At 44.1% G+C, this 14523-nt stretch overlaps 1 protein-coding gene and 1 long non-coding RNA gene across 2 annotated transcripts; one reads left to right on the top strand and one right to left on the bottom strand.

Annotated features, from left to right (window-relative positions):
* Positions 1 to 8302: 8302 nt before the first annotated feature.
* Positions 8303 to 10537, top strand: LOC308698099. Its single transcript, XR_014031030.1, has 4 exons — positions 8303 to 8453; positions 8612 to 8715; positions 8894 to 9160; positions 9531 to 10537. It is a non-coding gene; the product is annotated as an uncharacterized lncRNA (long non-coding RNA).
* Positions 10338 to 13909, bottom strand: LOC308698098 (G2/M phase-specific E3 ubiquitin-protein ligase-like). Its single transcript, XM_081377949.1, has 7 exons — positions 13405 to 13909; positions 12311 to 13041; positions 12082 to 12171; positions 11642 to 11798; positions 11450 to 11547; positions 10824 to 10971; positions 10338 to 10456 (listed from the first exon to the last, which is right to left on the bottom strand). Exons 3-7 carry the CDS (start codon positions 12123 to 12125, stop codon positions 10427 to 10429), a joined length of 477 nt encoding a protein of 158 aa, XP_081234075.1. The 5' UTR covers positions 12126 to 12171; positions 12311 to 13041; positions 13405 to 13909; the 3' UTR covers positions 10338 to 10426.
* Positions 13910 to 14523: the final 614 nt, after the last annotated feature.

The following is a 14523-nucleotide window of genomic DNA, read 5'->3' as shown; positions in this document are numbered from 1 at the left end:
TTCCCTTCTTGGACCTGGCCCCCCGTCCCTCCCGTCCCGCCCTGGTCTGTCCCTCCCGTCCCTAGTGGAGCGTCTGGTAGCCGCTCCTTAAGGAGGGGGTAATGTCACGTGTCTGTTCTGTCTTGTGCTGCACATGGGTGTTTGTTGTTTTGTGCCATGTGCTCTCCTGTCTATTGTCTAGCCCCTCCCATCTTGTTATCTGATTATTGGTTAATTTGTCCCACCTGTCTGTCTCGTTACCCTCCTTTGTTGTTCCCCTATTTAGCCTCCTTGTGTTTGTAGTCTTGTGCTGGTTCGTTGTCCGAGTTACCTGTCTTTGATGTTCCTGTCTGTTGATTTTCTGAGTTCTGAGTTTTCTGTATTTTTGTCTGTGTTTGTTAATTAAATCTTCTCTGCACTTGAATCCTCGTCTCTCGCTCACTCGCCCGTGACATAATGAAGCTACTTCAGACCAACCCATTTTAGATTTGCGCCTGGCCAAGAGTCATTTATCCCGCCGGGAAAATAGCAACAGCGCCAAGACCCGCCCACAAAGTTACTTGCGCTTTGCGCTTTGACACTTGCGTTTCAGATCGTTAAAATAAGGCCCACACACCCTTTGGCTGATGCTTTTTGAAAGCCCCGCAGGTCAAACGCTGGTGTAAAGAGAGGCCAGAGGGCCCTGATTTCTAAACATGTAAGATGATTTTTTATTTTCGTGAACTCGTTTCATACATTGCGTTGTTTCATAAGCTGTATGTTTTTTTTTTTCTTCCACTCTCTAAACATTTAACTGATTGCAATTTTTTTGTGACTCCATTTTATTTAAACTGAAATGGTTGGCTCAGTGGATAGTTCTACATTTATTTAAACTTTTTGTGTGAGGTTTTAGTAAGATCTTTATTTTATAATCATTTATATTCTTTTAAAGGATAGAATGTTTTTTATGACGTTGTTTAATCACAGTGTCTGAACAGCACGTTTCAGATGTCAGAGCTCAAATGCAAAGGGTGGCAGGGGGAATCCCGTGACACAACACAGACACACACACACACACACACAGATGGTCACGTCTCCTATGTTTTGAGACGGTGCTTTGAGAGACTCATTGCAATTTTTTATTTAAACTTTTGGTGTGAGGCTTTAGTAAGATCGTCTCGGTTACGTATGTAACCCTCGTTCCCTGAGTAGGGAACGGAGACGTTACGTCGGATGACGACGAATGGGGTTTCGCTTAGAAATCCTATCATCTTCGAGTATATAAAACGAGCCAATGGCAATGAAATGCCATGGGTCTGCGGAATTTGCATAGCGTAACTCCGCCCCACCCTGGGGGTATATAAGGAAGTGCGCTGGCAACATGCAGATATGTCTTCGCTGAGGAGCCGAGACTGAACTCAGGCGTTCCAGCGGTACAGCGGAAGTGGCAGAGAGACGTAACGTCTCCGTTCCCTACTCAGGGAACGAGGGTTACATACGTAACCGAGACGTTCCCTTTCGTTGTCACTCCGAGTTACGTCGGATGACGACAATGGGGTTCCCAGTGTAATCACGCCACCTCTCGACTGTCTTCCAGTGCCCTGCGTAAGTCTGAGCTCCCTGTCGTGAGACTAGCACGGACGAAGGAGTCCTACTTAACACAGGAATACCAAGGTACACTGGGAAGCATATCCAGTGGAAATATGCAATCATGCCCAACCCGAAGGGGGGGACTTGGAATACACATATGACCCCGAAGGGCTGCATACGGAATAACACTGGGGTGTCCAGCCGCAGGTGGAATATTTCAACCCCAGGGGTGGCAAGGTGGCTTGCCAAGGGAAAGACACATGCTCAAAGAGGCTTACAGTGGAATACACATGTGGGGGTCGCCCGGAGGGGAACCATGCACATGGAGGCACCTAGCCAAGCGCGAAAGCTGCCGGTGGCATAACTCTGGCGTTGACGTCGTCAGTGCTGGAGGAGACTCAGGGCTTATTAGGCTCACCTGAGGAAAATATCGCACGTATCCCGTCCGTGGAGAGGAATGGCAAGCAAGCGAAGACACCTGAGCAGAATCTCTTACCGGCTAGTTGAAGCGAGTACATGAGAAGAAACTGGCTCCACTCGGTGATTATAGAATCTCGCGAATGTGTTAGGTGTCGCCCAGCCTGCAGCTCTGCAGATGTCTGTTAGCGAGGCGCCATGCGCTAGAGCCCAAGAGGATGCCACACTCCGGGTGGAGTGGGCCGTCACACCAAGAGGGCATGGTCGACCTTGCTGCTGGTATGCCAAAGCAATGGCGTCCACTATCCAGTGAGACAACCTTTGCTTGGAGAGAGCCTTTCCCTTCAGCTTCCCACCATGACAGACAAAGAGCTGGTCTGAGGTCCTGAAACACTGCGTTCTGTCTACGTAAGCACGGAGTGCGCATACTGGACAGAACAGTGCCAAGGCTGGGTCTGCCTCCTCCAAAGGCAGCGCTTGCAGGTTCACCACCTGGTCTCGAAAGGGTGTGGTGGGAACCTTGGGCACATATCCGGGCCGGGGTCTCAGGATCACGTGAGAGTTAGCCGGTCTGAATTCCAGGCACGCTTCGTCAACCGAAAATGCCTGCAGGTCCCCTACCCTCTTGATGGAGGCCAATGCAACCAGGAGCGCTGTCTTCATTGACAGGAACTTAAGCTCCACTGATTGCAGAGGCTCAAAGGGAGCACTCTGCAGGGCAGTTAAAACCACTGAGAGGTCCCAAGAGGGTACGAGGGGAGGACGAGGAGGATTCAGTCTCCTGGCTCCCCTCAGGAACCTGACGATTAGGTCGTGCTTTCCTAAGGATTTACCATCAACTGCGTCGTGATGTGCGGCAATGGCGGCAACATACACTTTCAGGGTGGAGGGAGACAGCCTTTGCTCCAACCTTTCTTGCAGGAAGGAAAGCACGACACTGATGGGGCATTTCGTGGGTTCTAGATTTTTAGAAGAACACCAGTTGACGAAGAGGTTCCACTTCAACGCATAGGCATGTCTCGTGGACAATGCTCTAGCGGAAGTGATGGTAGCCACCACCGCTGGTGGTAGGGTACTCAAACCTGCCTCATCCCATTCAGGAGCCACACGTGGAGGTTCCAAAGATCGGGACGAGGGTGCCATAAGGTGCCCCGTCCCTGAGAAAGCAGGTCCTTCCTCAGAGGAATTGGCCAGGGAGGTGCTGTCGCGAGGAGTACTAGTTCTGAGAACCAGGTGCGGTTGGGCCAATACGGGGCAACCAAAATTACCTGCTCCTCGTCCTCCCTGATCTTGCGCAAGGTTTGCTCTTCTCCCAGTTGACCCGAAGGCCCAGACGAGCTAGGTGCCGGAGCACAAGGTCCCTGTGTTCGCAAACCTGGTCTCGAGAGTGAGCTAGGATTAGCCAGTCGTCGAGATAGTTCAGGATGCGAACCCCGTGTTCCCGAAGGGGAACAAGGGCTGCCTCGACGACCTTCGTAAAGACGCGAGGGGACAGGGCTAGCCCGAAAGGGAGAACCGCGTACTGGTATGCCTGCCCCTCGAAAGCAAACCGTAGAAACGGTCTGTGTCGAGGAAGAATGGAGACATGAAAGTAGGCGTCCTTCAGGTCGATCGCTGCAAACCAATCCTGCGGCCGTATGCACTCGAAAATGCGCTTGGCCGTGAGCATCTTGAACGGCATCCTGTGAAGGGAGCGGTTCAAGACGCGCAAGTCGAGGATTGGCCGTAACCCACCGGATTTCTTCGGTACAATGAAGTAAGGGCTGTAAAAGCCGGACCTCATTTCGGCTGGAGGGACAGTCTCGATCGCACCCTTCGCCAGTAAGGTAGCGACCTCCGCTCTCATAACCGGGGCATTGCCACCGACCATAGTGAAGCGGACTCCCCTGAAGCGGGGAGGAGACCGCGCGAACTGAATCGGTGGTGCAGCGAGGCGGAATGACCGGCCCAGGCGTGGGTGGCATAGCGGCCCGGTGCGGGGGCACGGTCATTAGCCGCGTCCTGCCAGAGGAGGCCAGGGGAGGACCAGCGTCCCACTGGGGCGTGCTCTGGCAGGGAACTGGCGAGAGAGGGGGACGAGAGTGGCGAGGCTCGTGAGCGGCGCGCACTGTCATCCGGGCACTCTGTGTGCTCAGAGATGGGGGAGTGAGTTCTTTCTTTGACCACAAAAGGGTGCTGCCCGTCGTGGGACGAGCAGCGGGGTGGGAAAAACCAAGGATTCTCCCCCGGCCCTCCACCGGGGGAAGGAGCGGCCCTGCTACCGGCTCCTGGGAAGAACTCAACGCCTTCTCTGAGCAGCCCGTCTCAGGAGCGCCGCTTGGCCTGGCATTTAGCGGGGCACGGGGCGGGAGAGGGCTGTGGCGCCTTCCTACGGCGTCCTCCACGACGCGACCCGGATGGAGGCTGCTGCTGGGGCCGTGCGGGAGGGGCGGGAGCCGTAGAAGGGCGCCCTCGGCGGCGAGCAGACTGAGGCACCTGTGCCGACGGCTGGGTGGAGGCAGCAGCTGGCCGTCGGGGCAGGACATGTCTGAGAGCCTCAGTCTGCTTCTGGGCGGTCGAGAACTGCTGGGCAAAGTCCTCAACCGCTCCGCCGAAGAGGCCAGCCTGGGATATGGGAGTGTCGAGGAACCGGGTCCGCTCGGCCTCACGCATATCGGCCAGGTTGAGCCACAGATGTCTCTCCTGGACCACGCAAGTGGACATCACCTGACCCAGGGAGGGTGCGGTCACCTTCGTCGCTCGGAGAGCAAGGTCGGTGGCGGCACGCAGCTCATCAAAGAGCGCTGGGTCAGTCCTCCCCTCGTGCATGTCACGCAACATCTGGGCCTGGTAGACCTGGAGTGTCGCCATGGCATGCAGTGAGGAGGCCGCCAGCCCCGCAGCTCTATAGGCCTTCGCCACAAGCGTGGAAGAGAACCTACAGGCTTTGGAGGGGTGCTTCGGGTCACCACGGGAAGAAGCACTCTGAGGACACAGCTGCATCGCAACAGAGCGTTGAACCCGGGGAACCCCAGTGTACCCTTTGGCGGCCCCCTGATCGAGAGGAGGCAGGGCGGAGGAGGTCGCCGAGCGATCACGAGAAGACAATGGTGCATTCCAGGACCTCGTGACCTCCTCATGCACGTCCGGGAAGAAAGGCATTGGGGACGCGCGCTGACGAGGATCAGCGGCGGCACCCAAAAACCAATCGTCCAGCCGCGAGCGCACCGGACCAGGTGGCGGGGACCACTCAAGCCCAATGGCCGCGGCTGCCCGGGAAAGCATGGCAGTCATCTCGGGATCAGACTCGGGCAATGCTGGCACACCCGAAGGTGGCAGCACAGCCGAATCCTCACTTCCCAAGGACTCTTGCCCACCCTGTGATGCAGCGATCGACATTGAATCTTCCTCTGGAGCGCCAAATGAGACCCGCGGCAAGTCAGAGGACTGTACTGCGGGCTCATTTGAACCACTCGCGGGTTGCACGGCACTAGAGGACGGTGTGGAGCGTGGAACAGTCGGCGCTTTGTCCCACACCGTAATCCTCAGGTCACCCTGGCCGCCAGCCGAAGTACTAGCTCTCGCGGAGCCCGTAGATCGGGGTGCGGATGAGGGAACTCTACCATGAAGGTCATTGAGTCTCGACCGTAACCGTGCGATTGGCATGTTCCCGCAATGGGAACATGACTCATCCACAAACGCTGCCTTAGCGTGCTCTAAGCCCAGACACACAAGACAGCGATTGTGCCCATCAGAGTCAGAAACAAATAGACCGCAACCAGAAGTGCACGGGCGAGGCATCTTTAAAAAGACGTGCCGCGTGCAAGCTCTTTTAGAAAGGAGATTTCTCCACAAATGCTGAAGCGACCAGGGAGAGAACACACAAACACTGGCAAATCACTGCACAGATAAGCAGGGAATGTGCACTCGCTGGAACTCGCTGTCACACCAACACTTGGAGAGAGGCTCGTCTCGAAGAGAAATGAAGAGATGAATCTCAGGATTGGCTGTGGAGTGAAGTACATCAACTTGGTTCCGAAGCGAAAACATATCCGCATGTTGCCAGCGCACTTCCTTATATACCCCCAGGGTGGGGCGGAGTTACGCTATGCAAATTCCACAGACCCATGGCATTTCATTGCCATTGGCTCGTTTTATATACTCGAAGATGATAGGATTTCTAAGCGAAACCCCATTCGTCGTCATCCGACTTAACTCGGAGTGACAACGAAAGGGAACTTTATTTTATATTATTTATTTATAAACATTTATATTCTTTTAAAGAAATGAATGGTTTTTCAACATTTGTGTGTGAGATAAACTTCCACAGTTTATCCTTATCAGTTTCACATTACAGCTCGGATATGTAAGAGTATCGTCCTGTTATAACCTATAAAACACTAGGTTGTCAATATAGAAAGGCATCAAACTAGTTGTCAGATACCATGACATATTGTTATAACACCTTCTGTCAATATCAAAAGGCATCAAAAGACTTCAAACAATCAAAACTAGCTGTCAAAAACAAGATCAAGGGCTAACCGGGTCAAAGGTTAACCCTTTGATCTCCTTTAATCTCCCTTTGTTCTCTGATGACCTCTTTGATCCTATGCCAAAAGGGGCGGGTACCTGTCACCGGAAGGGGCGTGGTACCTGTCAATCAATCATTTTTGACAGGTGGTGGATTATATTCACTACTGAAGGCCTCTATGCGACGGGTGGATGGAGCTGGAATTTTGGCCAGAATGGTTCAGCTTGGTTTTATAGCTCGCAGAAGCTACTCTGTTCCTGCACCATTGTCCTTAATTCATGTGGACACCAACCATAAGCTAATCACGTGGGTATTTCTCTCTTACACTCACATGTACAGAAAATCTTTCTTGTTTCTTTACATAATGACACATGTACACATTAAAAATGCCTTCAGATATACCCTAAACTGCTTACAAACAGTCATTTAGTTTAGGGTATATCTTATATGTCTTATGTATGTCTTATGTTCATGTTTATGTCTTATGTATGTCTTATGTTCATATTTTAGTTTTTTAGATTCAATATTGTGATATTTGGTGGGATTGATGGTTTCTCAAGGAAGGTACTGTTTGTCAAGCTCTGACTTTGTTCTGTTTTGAAACTTTGAAAATATTTCCCCCAAAAATGAAAACTGTCATTATTTTCTCACCCTCCACTTGTTCCAAACCTATATAAGTTTCTCTCTTCTGCTGAATGCAAAAGAAGATATTTTGGGTAAACAGACAGTTGATGGTAGCCATCGACTTTAGGTATTCTTCATCTCATATGTTGGAATAGCAGGCTCTGACAGACAGGGTGTGTTCTTTCAATCTTCTGTTCATTATAATGAACATAATAAAGGGGCCAGCTTGACAAACAGTATCTTCCTTGAGAACTGTGGATTACCTCCTGGATACTGCTCAGCAAGAACTGGATTTGGCAATTACTGCATCAAATTATGTCAACATCCCAGAAGCTTTAATTACAGGTCTACAGGAGCTACTATGGAAATCAGTGGCTGCTGTCAACTGTTTGGTTAGCCACATTCATCAAAATATCTTCTTTGGTGTTCAGCAGTAGACAGAAACTCATATAGGTTTGGAACAAGTGGAGGATATGTAAGTGGTGAGTAAATTTTTATTTTTGGGTGAAGTATCCCTTTAAATGCTTGGTTTCACAGATAAGGCTTAGATTAAGCCAGCAGGCCTTTAGAACTTTTAAGTAGAGTTAATAAAGGGGCCATTAGACCATTACTGGAGGTCAAACATGCATTTTAGGTTAGGTTTAAGTCTTGTCTGAGAAACTGGGCTATATATATATAATACTACTTGCAACACTGGTCTCTAAAATGTCTATTTAAACTGAAAATTTTATTAAAAAAATATTTAAATCTTTCTCCTAAACCCTTTTTTTTTCATAGATCCTACACCTTGATGCTGCTGAAAACAACAAGGCATCAACTGCCTTCTCCTTCTTTCTGGAGGGTGTTCACAAACATGGTTAGCCTTCAAGGTAAGAACACTGTTAACAGGTGATGTCTTTATTTTAGGAGTTTACTTAACTACATTTCACAAGTTCACATGTACATATAATTCAATAGAATAAAGGTTAAGTGTATTTGGCGCGCTGTCCGGGGGGAGGGCTCCAAGCTCTGAATATTGGCCTCAACCCAGAGTGGTAAAAATAGATAGAACTAGAAGTGAGGAGATGGGGTGGAGGAGGGATGCTGATAAACTCTCAGATGAACAGAGGTAAGTCTGCTGTATTTATACCTCATCATTGGTTGAGTTAATTAACTGAATGCTCTCCACCTGTGCTAATTAGGTTAATTATCTGAACCTGCTCCGCCTGAATTTTGATAATAAAACATCATGTTGTGTGATATCATTGTTTGGTACTATCTTTGCACAAAGCAAAATGTGATTCATAGAACTGAGTAAATGATGATATTAGATATGCTTCAACCTTTACCAAAGGTTTTTGAATTCTTCAAAAAAGTGAGTTTTGGTATTTTTAAATCTTGCAGTGTTCAGTCTTTATAAAAAGTGACCTATGTTTATAATTTTTGAAAGCTAATGACTTTAAAATCCAGTTGCAAATATTTGTTGAAGTATTAAAGTTAACTTTACATGAATATTCCCTAAATCTTTTCCAGAGTACGTGGTGACCAGGGAGTTGAAAACATCGATATTGCATGTTCTCAGTGCGAGGAACTGGTCGAGGTAGCTTCATTGCCGGAAAAAGCATTCACAATCAAAGGTGCAAATTCTGTTTTTTGTTGTTGTTGTTATTGTTGTTTCTGGTGGGGCCCAAAAAAAATCACTTGCCTGACTTGATGACATCATTATTAGGCATGTTAATGTGTGGCATTACAATACACCTCAGTCTGTTTGCTGTTCTTTAAGTCTGTTGTTGTTGTTGTTGTTTTGTTTTAAAGAATTGAGCGCCTGTGGCGTGATGTGTGGTCAGCCGTCACATCAAAATACTACGAAATCCTGCATGCAATGGTAGAAGATGGAGTGCTTGATCTGTCAAATCAACTACACCTCTTTTGTGTGCACTACACAATTCTTCCACGCCTGAAACTGGACCTGAAGTGCTTCACTGGGAGCTGGAACAACCCCCCTATCAGAACAGAAGCAAATCTTACACCAAATCAGCTTTGGCAATGCTGCAGACTCCAGTAGCTGATCCAGATGTAGAGGTATTCTTTAATCATCTATTTAATCATGTTATCTGTGTATAATCTATATAATTCTTAATTTCCTCACCCTTATTTCATTAAAAACCTGTGTGAATTATTTTTGGATCTTAAGGTATTTGGCATAATATTTAGCTGTTTTTCACATTTTGCTTAATGTCTTTACAATAATAGCTCTTCAGGAGCATGGTAGCAGACCCCTTTGTAAATGTGCCTTACTTGACCACTTGTGATTTGTATAATTTAAATCGCATCTTAATAATCGATCTGAACATGAGCAAAGTTATATGAATTTATAAAAACGTGGAAGTCATTAACAATATTTCAAAACAGTTGGCATTTTCACCTACTTAATGTTTCTTTGATTTTGCAGATAATCGAGCAACTGTGTCAACAGCAAACTTCTGATACTGACCCAGAAGATGGTGTGGTGGTTCCAGAGATCCAATGCCCTTTATCTGAACAGAGCCTTGCTGTTCTGCAGGGATTAATTGATCCCCTGACATCATCACTGAGCTACAGAGAGCTCTATGTCCAATCACTTGATATTTTTCAAAGACTGTGCTTTACTAACATTTGACTTCTAACATTAAAAAAAGAAACTTAGAAAACATATGTAGTTGCATCAGAAATCTAATTCACAAGAACATCACATGTAATGTTTTGGCAAAACTAACTTCATAACAATGTTGTGCAAATTTAAAACTTTGTAAGCCACTCTTTTGATAATAAATGATAAAGTTGTGTTTTTTTAAAGAGGTCAAATTAAACAAGTAAAAGGACGTAAGAGTGTATTAACAAATCTGTTCTAAACCCTGTAAAAGTAAGCTCCCTGTTGCACTGCAATTTTCATGTTTTCTTTAAATTCATTTAAACTTGTTAAATGTGCAGTGGGAAATGTGATTGTCTGGGTGCATGCACTGACAACAGGGTAGCAAATTCTGTGGTCTGGCATACGTTCCATGCATGTATGGTCAAATAGAACAGTAATTTGAAAAGCTTGTCTCTCTGAAAGAAGCAGATGTCTATGTGCTTGACCAGACAGCCACTGCATTACTTTTGACACCGAAAGTGCCTCCTCATCCTCAGAATCTCCATCTAGGGCAGTAAACATACATAAATGTATTTAAAGTATCTAAAAATAGACATTGCTTTAACATTTGAGTAACAACAAACTTACCTTCAAGTTCCATTAAAAAATCCTGGAAGTTATTCAAGATTTGCATTTCTTTGCTGTGCTTTAGAGTGCCACTCTCACTCATTTGTGGGTCAAGATGTGACAATGTAATGAGAGTCCACCTGCAAAAACATTCCAGAGAGAAAATTAAAAGCCAAATATCATCTAAAAATTCTGTTTGCAGTATTCAAAGATAGGAGTTCAAAAGAGTTTCTCCAACACAGTGATTCTCCATTCCAGTTCTGGGGACCCACTGCTCTGCACATTTTGTATGTCTCTTTTATCTGACACACACTGTTTAGTTCATGGAGCTGTCTCATAGCAAGCTGATGACCTGAATCAGACATACAAACTGTGCAGGGCTGTGATTCCCAAGGTTACTGGTGACAATGGTTTTGGGAAACACAGCCCAGAGCAGAGGGTCTCCAGGACTTGAGTTGAGTTGAGAACCACTGCTCTAACGATTTTTACAAAAGCTATGTACCTTACCTGATCATTGCCACCTTCAAAAACAAAGAGGCCACGGCACACTTCTTTGTTCTTCTCCAGGATGTCCACTAGATGGTAAAGTTGGAGACCCTCACGGAGTTGCTGAAGCATAAGAGTTCTTCGAGCAGCGGCATGCATTGCAATTGCCCTTTATAGAACAGAAGCAAACATGGTTTTACAATCTAATAATTAAATTATTACTTGCATTGTTTGGAAAATAGATTTTAAGGGATAGTTCACCCCAAAACGAAAATGTGATGTTTATCTGCTTACCCACAGGGCATCAGATATAGGTGACTTTGTTTCTTGCGAGAGATCACTTCCGGCACCAGAGTGTGTTAAGACCCCACAAACCAATCGTTTCGTGTCTTAGGACATAAATGTGTCGTCACGAGCCGCAGGGTTTAATTTGGATTTGTCTGTGCATGTCTTTTTTTACTCTTTTATAGGTGGAGTTCCCATTGCCGTGCATTATACGACTGACTGGATTGGTTGTTAAAAATCATCATTTGTGTACTACTGAGGAAACAAAGTCACCTATCTCTGATGCCCTGGGAGTAAGCAGATAAACATCAAATTTTCATTTTTGGGTGAACTGTCCCTTTAAGAAATGCATAAAGTGATACCTCTTTATATTCTCCTTGTTTTGGTCATTTATAGGGCCAGTGTAGCCACAGCTCGTAATTTGCTCACAGTAATTCGACCGGTCTGAAGTCTCCTCAATCTAGAAAGAATTTTAGATTTTCTTGAAAGATTCATAAAAGGTGCATGGCAACAGATAACTACATAATTACAAATTGTTTTCAGATATAGGCTACCATTTTAATCAGTGGTGAAAATTCCATGTCATTAACACTATCCATCATGATGTTTTCAAGGTTTCCACTTAATAGGTAATTGTAACACCATTCCTGTAGAAATCGTGGAGCTGGACCACCTTGTGCGAGACTAACGGCAAAAATTTCCCCAGCAACTCTATATAACAAGGACAGAAAAAATCATGAAATACAACTTAAACAGTCAACAAGTACATTTAAAACTAATGTTCATAAGGCATTTGCTCTTAATTGGATTATTTGCCAAAAAAAAAAAAAAAAAGAATTGAACTTCTATAATAATGTTCAAATAATAACTTTGTTTTCAACAGAAAAAGTTTTTATAGAATTTTCTGTTTTTATAGACTCCTTATATAAGTCTAATCTAAACAATGTTCGATGAACTATTTCTTTAATGACTTAAATTCTTTAATGACACTTACCGAAACAGGCCATTGTCAAGGTCATTTAATGAGTACTTAGGCATTTTTCCTTGACCATTTTCTCCTTCAAAGAGCCGGGTCTTTATTCCACTAATCATTTATATAGTTTAAAAAAAAATAATAATTCAGCAACATTCCAATAAGGAGACAGCAAACAATCTGAGCAGGACAAATGAATTAACATTGCAAAGATTTTGTGGTCAAGGGTATCAGATGAAAAAATTCTCACCTGTCAGGAATTCTTTACGGAGAGCGCCTGTGTCGACGCCAGCCTCTCCCTTGAATGTCACCTTTAAAGTGTGGATTGGGGAGCTAAGCTTTTGTCGCTTCCACAGTGACATGCCTCTTTCTAAGAGGTTCATTCTAGACACACAGATACTGAATTTGTTGGAGGTGTCAACTTGAGCATCAAGCCATCGCAGCACATCCTCTTCACTGTCAAATTTTGATTAAAATGGAGTGTTTTAGACAGCATTATGATATCAGTTATGTTTTCCAAGTACATTATTAAGTAAGAATACTGTTGATACTTTTCTTAAGTAATATACCATGACATTTCTTCTTTTTGTGGCTCCATTATATCAGGGCTTAGAAGGCCAACTGGACTAAACTGAAAATGCATGTACAAGTGAAAATTTAAACCATAATCGTTATTTAAACAAAAATGTATCTTACCTCTGGTTCTGAGTCAAAGAGTCTCATATTCAGCAGTGTTGCATTCCTTTATGTGCAGAGCAAGAATCTGTAGTGGCATAGATTTGGAGCATTTCTTACATTCTGCTTTAGGCATTTGAGAGAACTCCTGGGCATCAGATGGTAGAGGTGACAGGTCAAACTCATCTTGTAATGGAACAATGTATAACATTGTTTTCCCCCCTCCAGTTGCACTTCTAATTGTGCTCCCACAGTAGCCTTCAGACTCTGGAGGAACTAGATTTAACCGTCTTCTACCCTGTCCACCTGAATAAATAAAAATTATGAAATTAAAATGCCATCCAATTCCATTAAAACTGTATATGATGTAATTGCAAGTGCAACTTTGTTAATATAGTGCCTTCTATGAGCGTTTACAAAAGTACTTTACAAAAAATAACAGATTAAAATAAACTAACAATAAAACAAACAAAAAACTAAAATAAAGTAAGATTGTCATACAATCTTAACTCTGCAAATGATCTTTTCATTATGTTTAAAACAGAAAAAAATACTGTCAGTGCCAATCTATTGAAATGTACAAATACAAATGAAATGACATTCACAAAACTATCTGCACTGTGTGATAATGTAAAACTAGTTCCCGTTGTGTTAGTTTACAGATCATACCAGTTGCTTTGTAGAGAAGCCAGCCTCCAGATGCAGAGTTCATTTTTGGGTATGCATCACTGAACAAGCTAGAGACCTAAAATCCACATTTAACTGAAGATTAGAAAAATATTGTGTAAATATACATCACCTCTGAATGTGTCAAGTCATCAGGCATAGTATTCCGAATGTCCGAATTTTTACTTAGGTAAAGTTGGTTTTATATTCACACATTCGCACTTTTTTGCTTAAAAACTGTCTCAATAACAAGCGCAATAAAGCAAATTTTTGCAAAATAAAAGCAGCTACATGATCTTTAGGACAAAGATGGTGAACTACAACACTGTCCACAATCGATCAAAATGGGCAAATATTGTTTTAATGGCATACAAAGTTGCGACTGTTCACTGAACATTCAATGTGTGTGGTAAAGAAGATAGGGACCGTCTAAAAAGTTTTTTTTTTTTCCATTGTGTGCAAACAGACAACTACATTTTTGCAAAGTACAGATGTACCAGCAAATCTCTCTCACATTATGTGTTCTAATGCTATTGATTGTACTTTAGCAACAATAAAAAGTTCATTATAATGATTGTATTTAGGAAACCTGCCTCACTGTACATAATGTACATAAATATTTTTAGAATAAAATTACATTAATTCACTAAAGGGATTTTTTACTATCCGAAGGTTGTAGCATGTTCCTAGTGACCACACTGACTTACTACAGGTGAAATTTTGACAAAAAGTCCCTTACTGTATACAGTTGACAAATGTTTATGAAAAAATTACTGTAGTTCACCCTAAGTATTTTTTCGTGTTCCAAAGGTTGTAGTGTTTTCCTACAGACCAGACTGACTTACTACAGGTGAAATTTTGACAAAAAGTCCCTTACTGTACGTACAGTTGACAAATATGTTTTTTTAAAAATTACTGTAATTCACCCTAAGTATTTTTTCGTGTTCCAAAGGGTGTAGTGCTTTCCTAGTGACCACACTGACTTACTACAGGTGAAATTTTGACAATACCCCCCTTACTGTACAATTATCAAATATGTTTATGTAATGAGCATATTATTACATATGTTTATTACATATGTTTATGAAATAAACAGTAAATCACCTATAGTGATTATATATA

This window comes from Scardinius erythrophthalmus, assembly GCF_964197995.2.
Source record: "Scardinius erythrophthalmus genome assembly, chromosome: 11".
NCBI lineage: Eukaryota > Metazoa > Chordata > Actinopteri > Cypriniformes > Leuciscidae > Scardinius > Scardinius erythrophthalmus.
Note: the sequence above shows the minus strand (reverse complement) of the source record. Positions and strands in the feature narration are given on the sequence as shown.

Coding starts and splice junctions, on each gene's coding strand:
- LOC308698098 (XM_081377949.1), bottom strand. CDS start 12,125: ATGCCTAAGTACTCATTAAATGACCTTGACAATGGCCTGTTTCG. Junction 11,548..11,641: donor TTTCACCACTGATTAAAATG/GTAGCCTATATC, acceptor AATTCTTTCTAG/ATTGAGGAGACTTCAGACCG. Junction 10,457..10,823: donor TTGAAGGTGGCAATGATCAG/GTAAGGTACATA, acceptor ATGTTTTTGCAG/GTGGACTCTCATTACATTGT.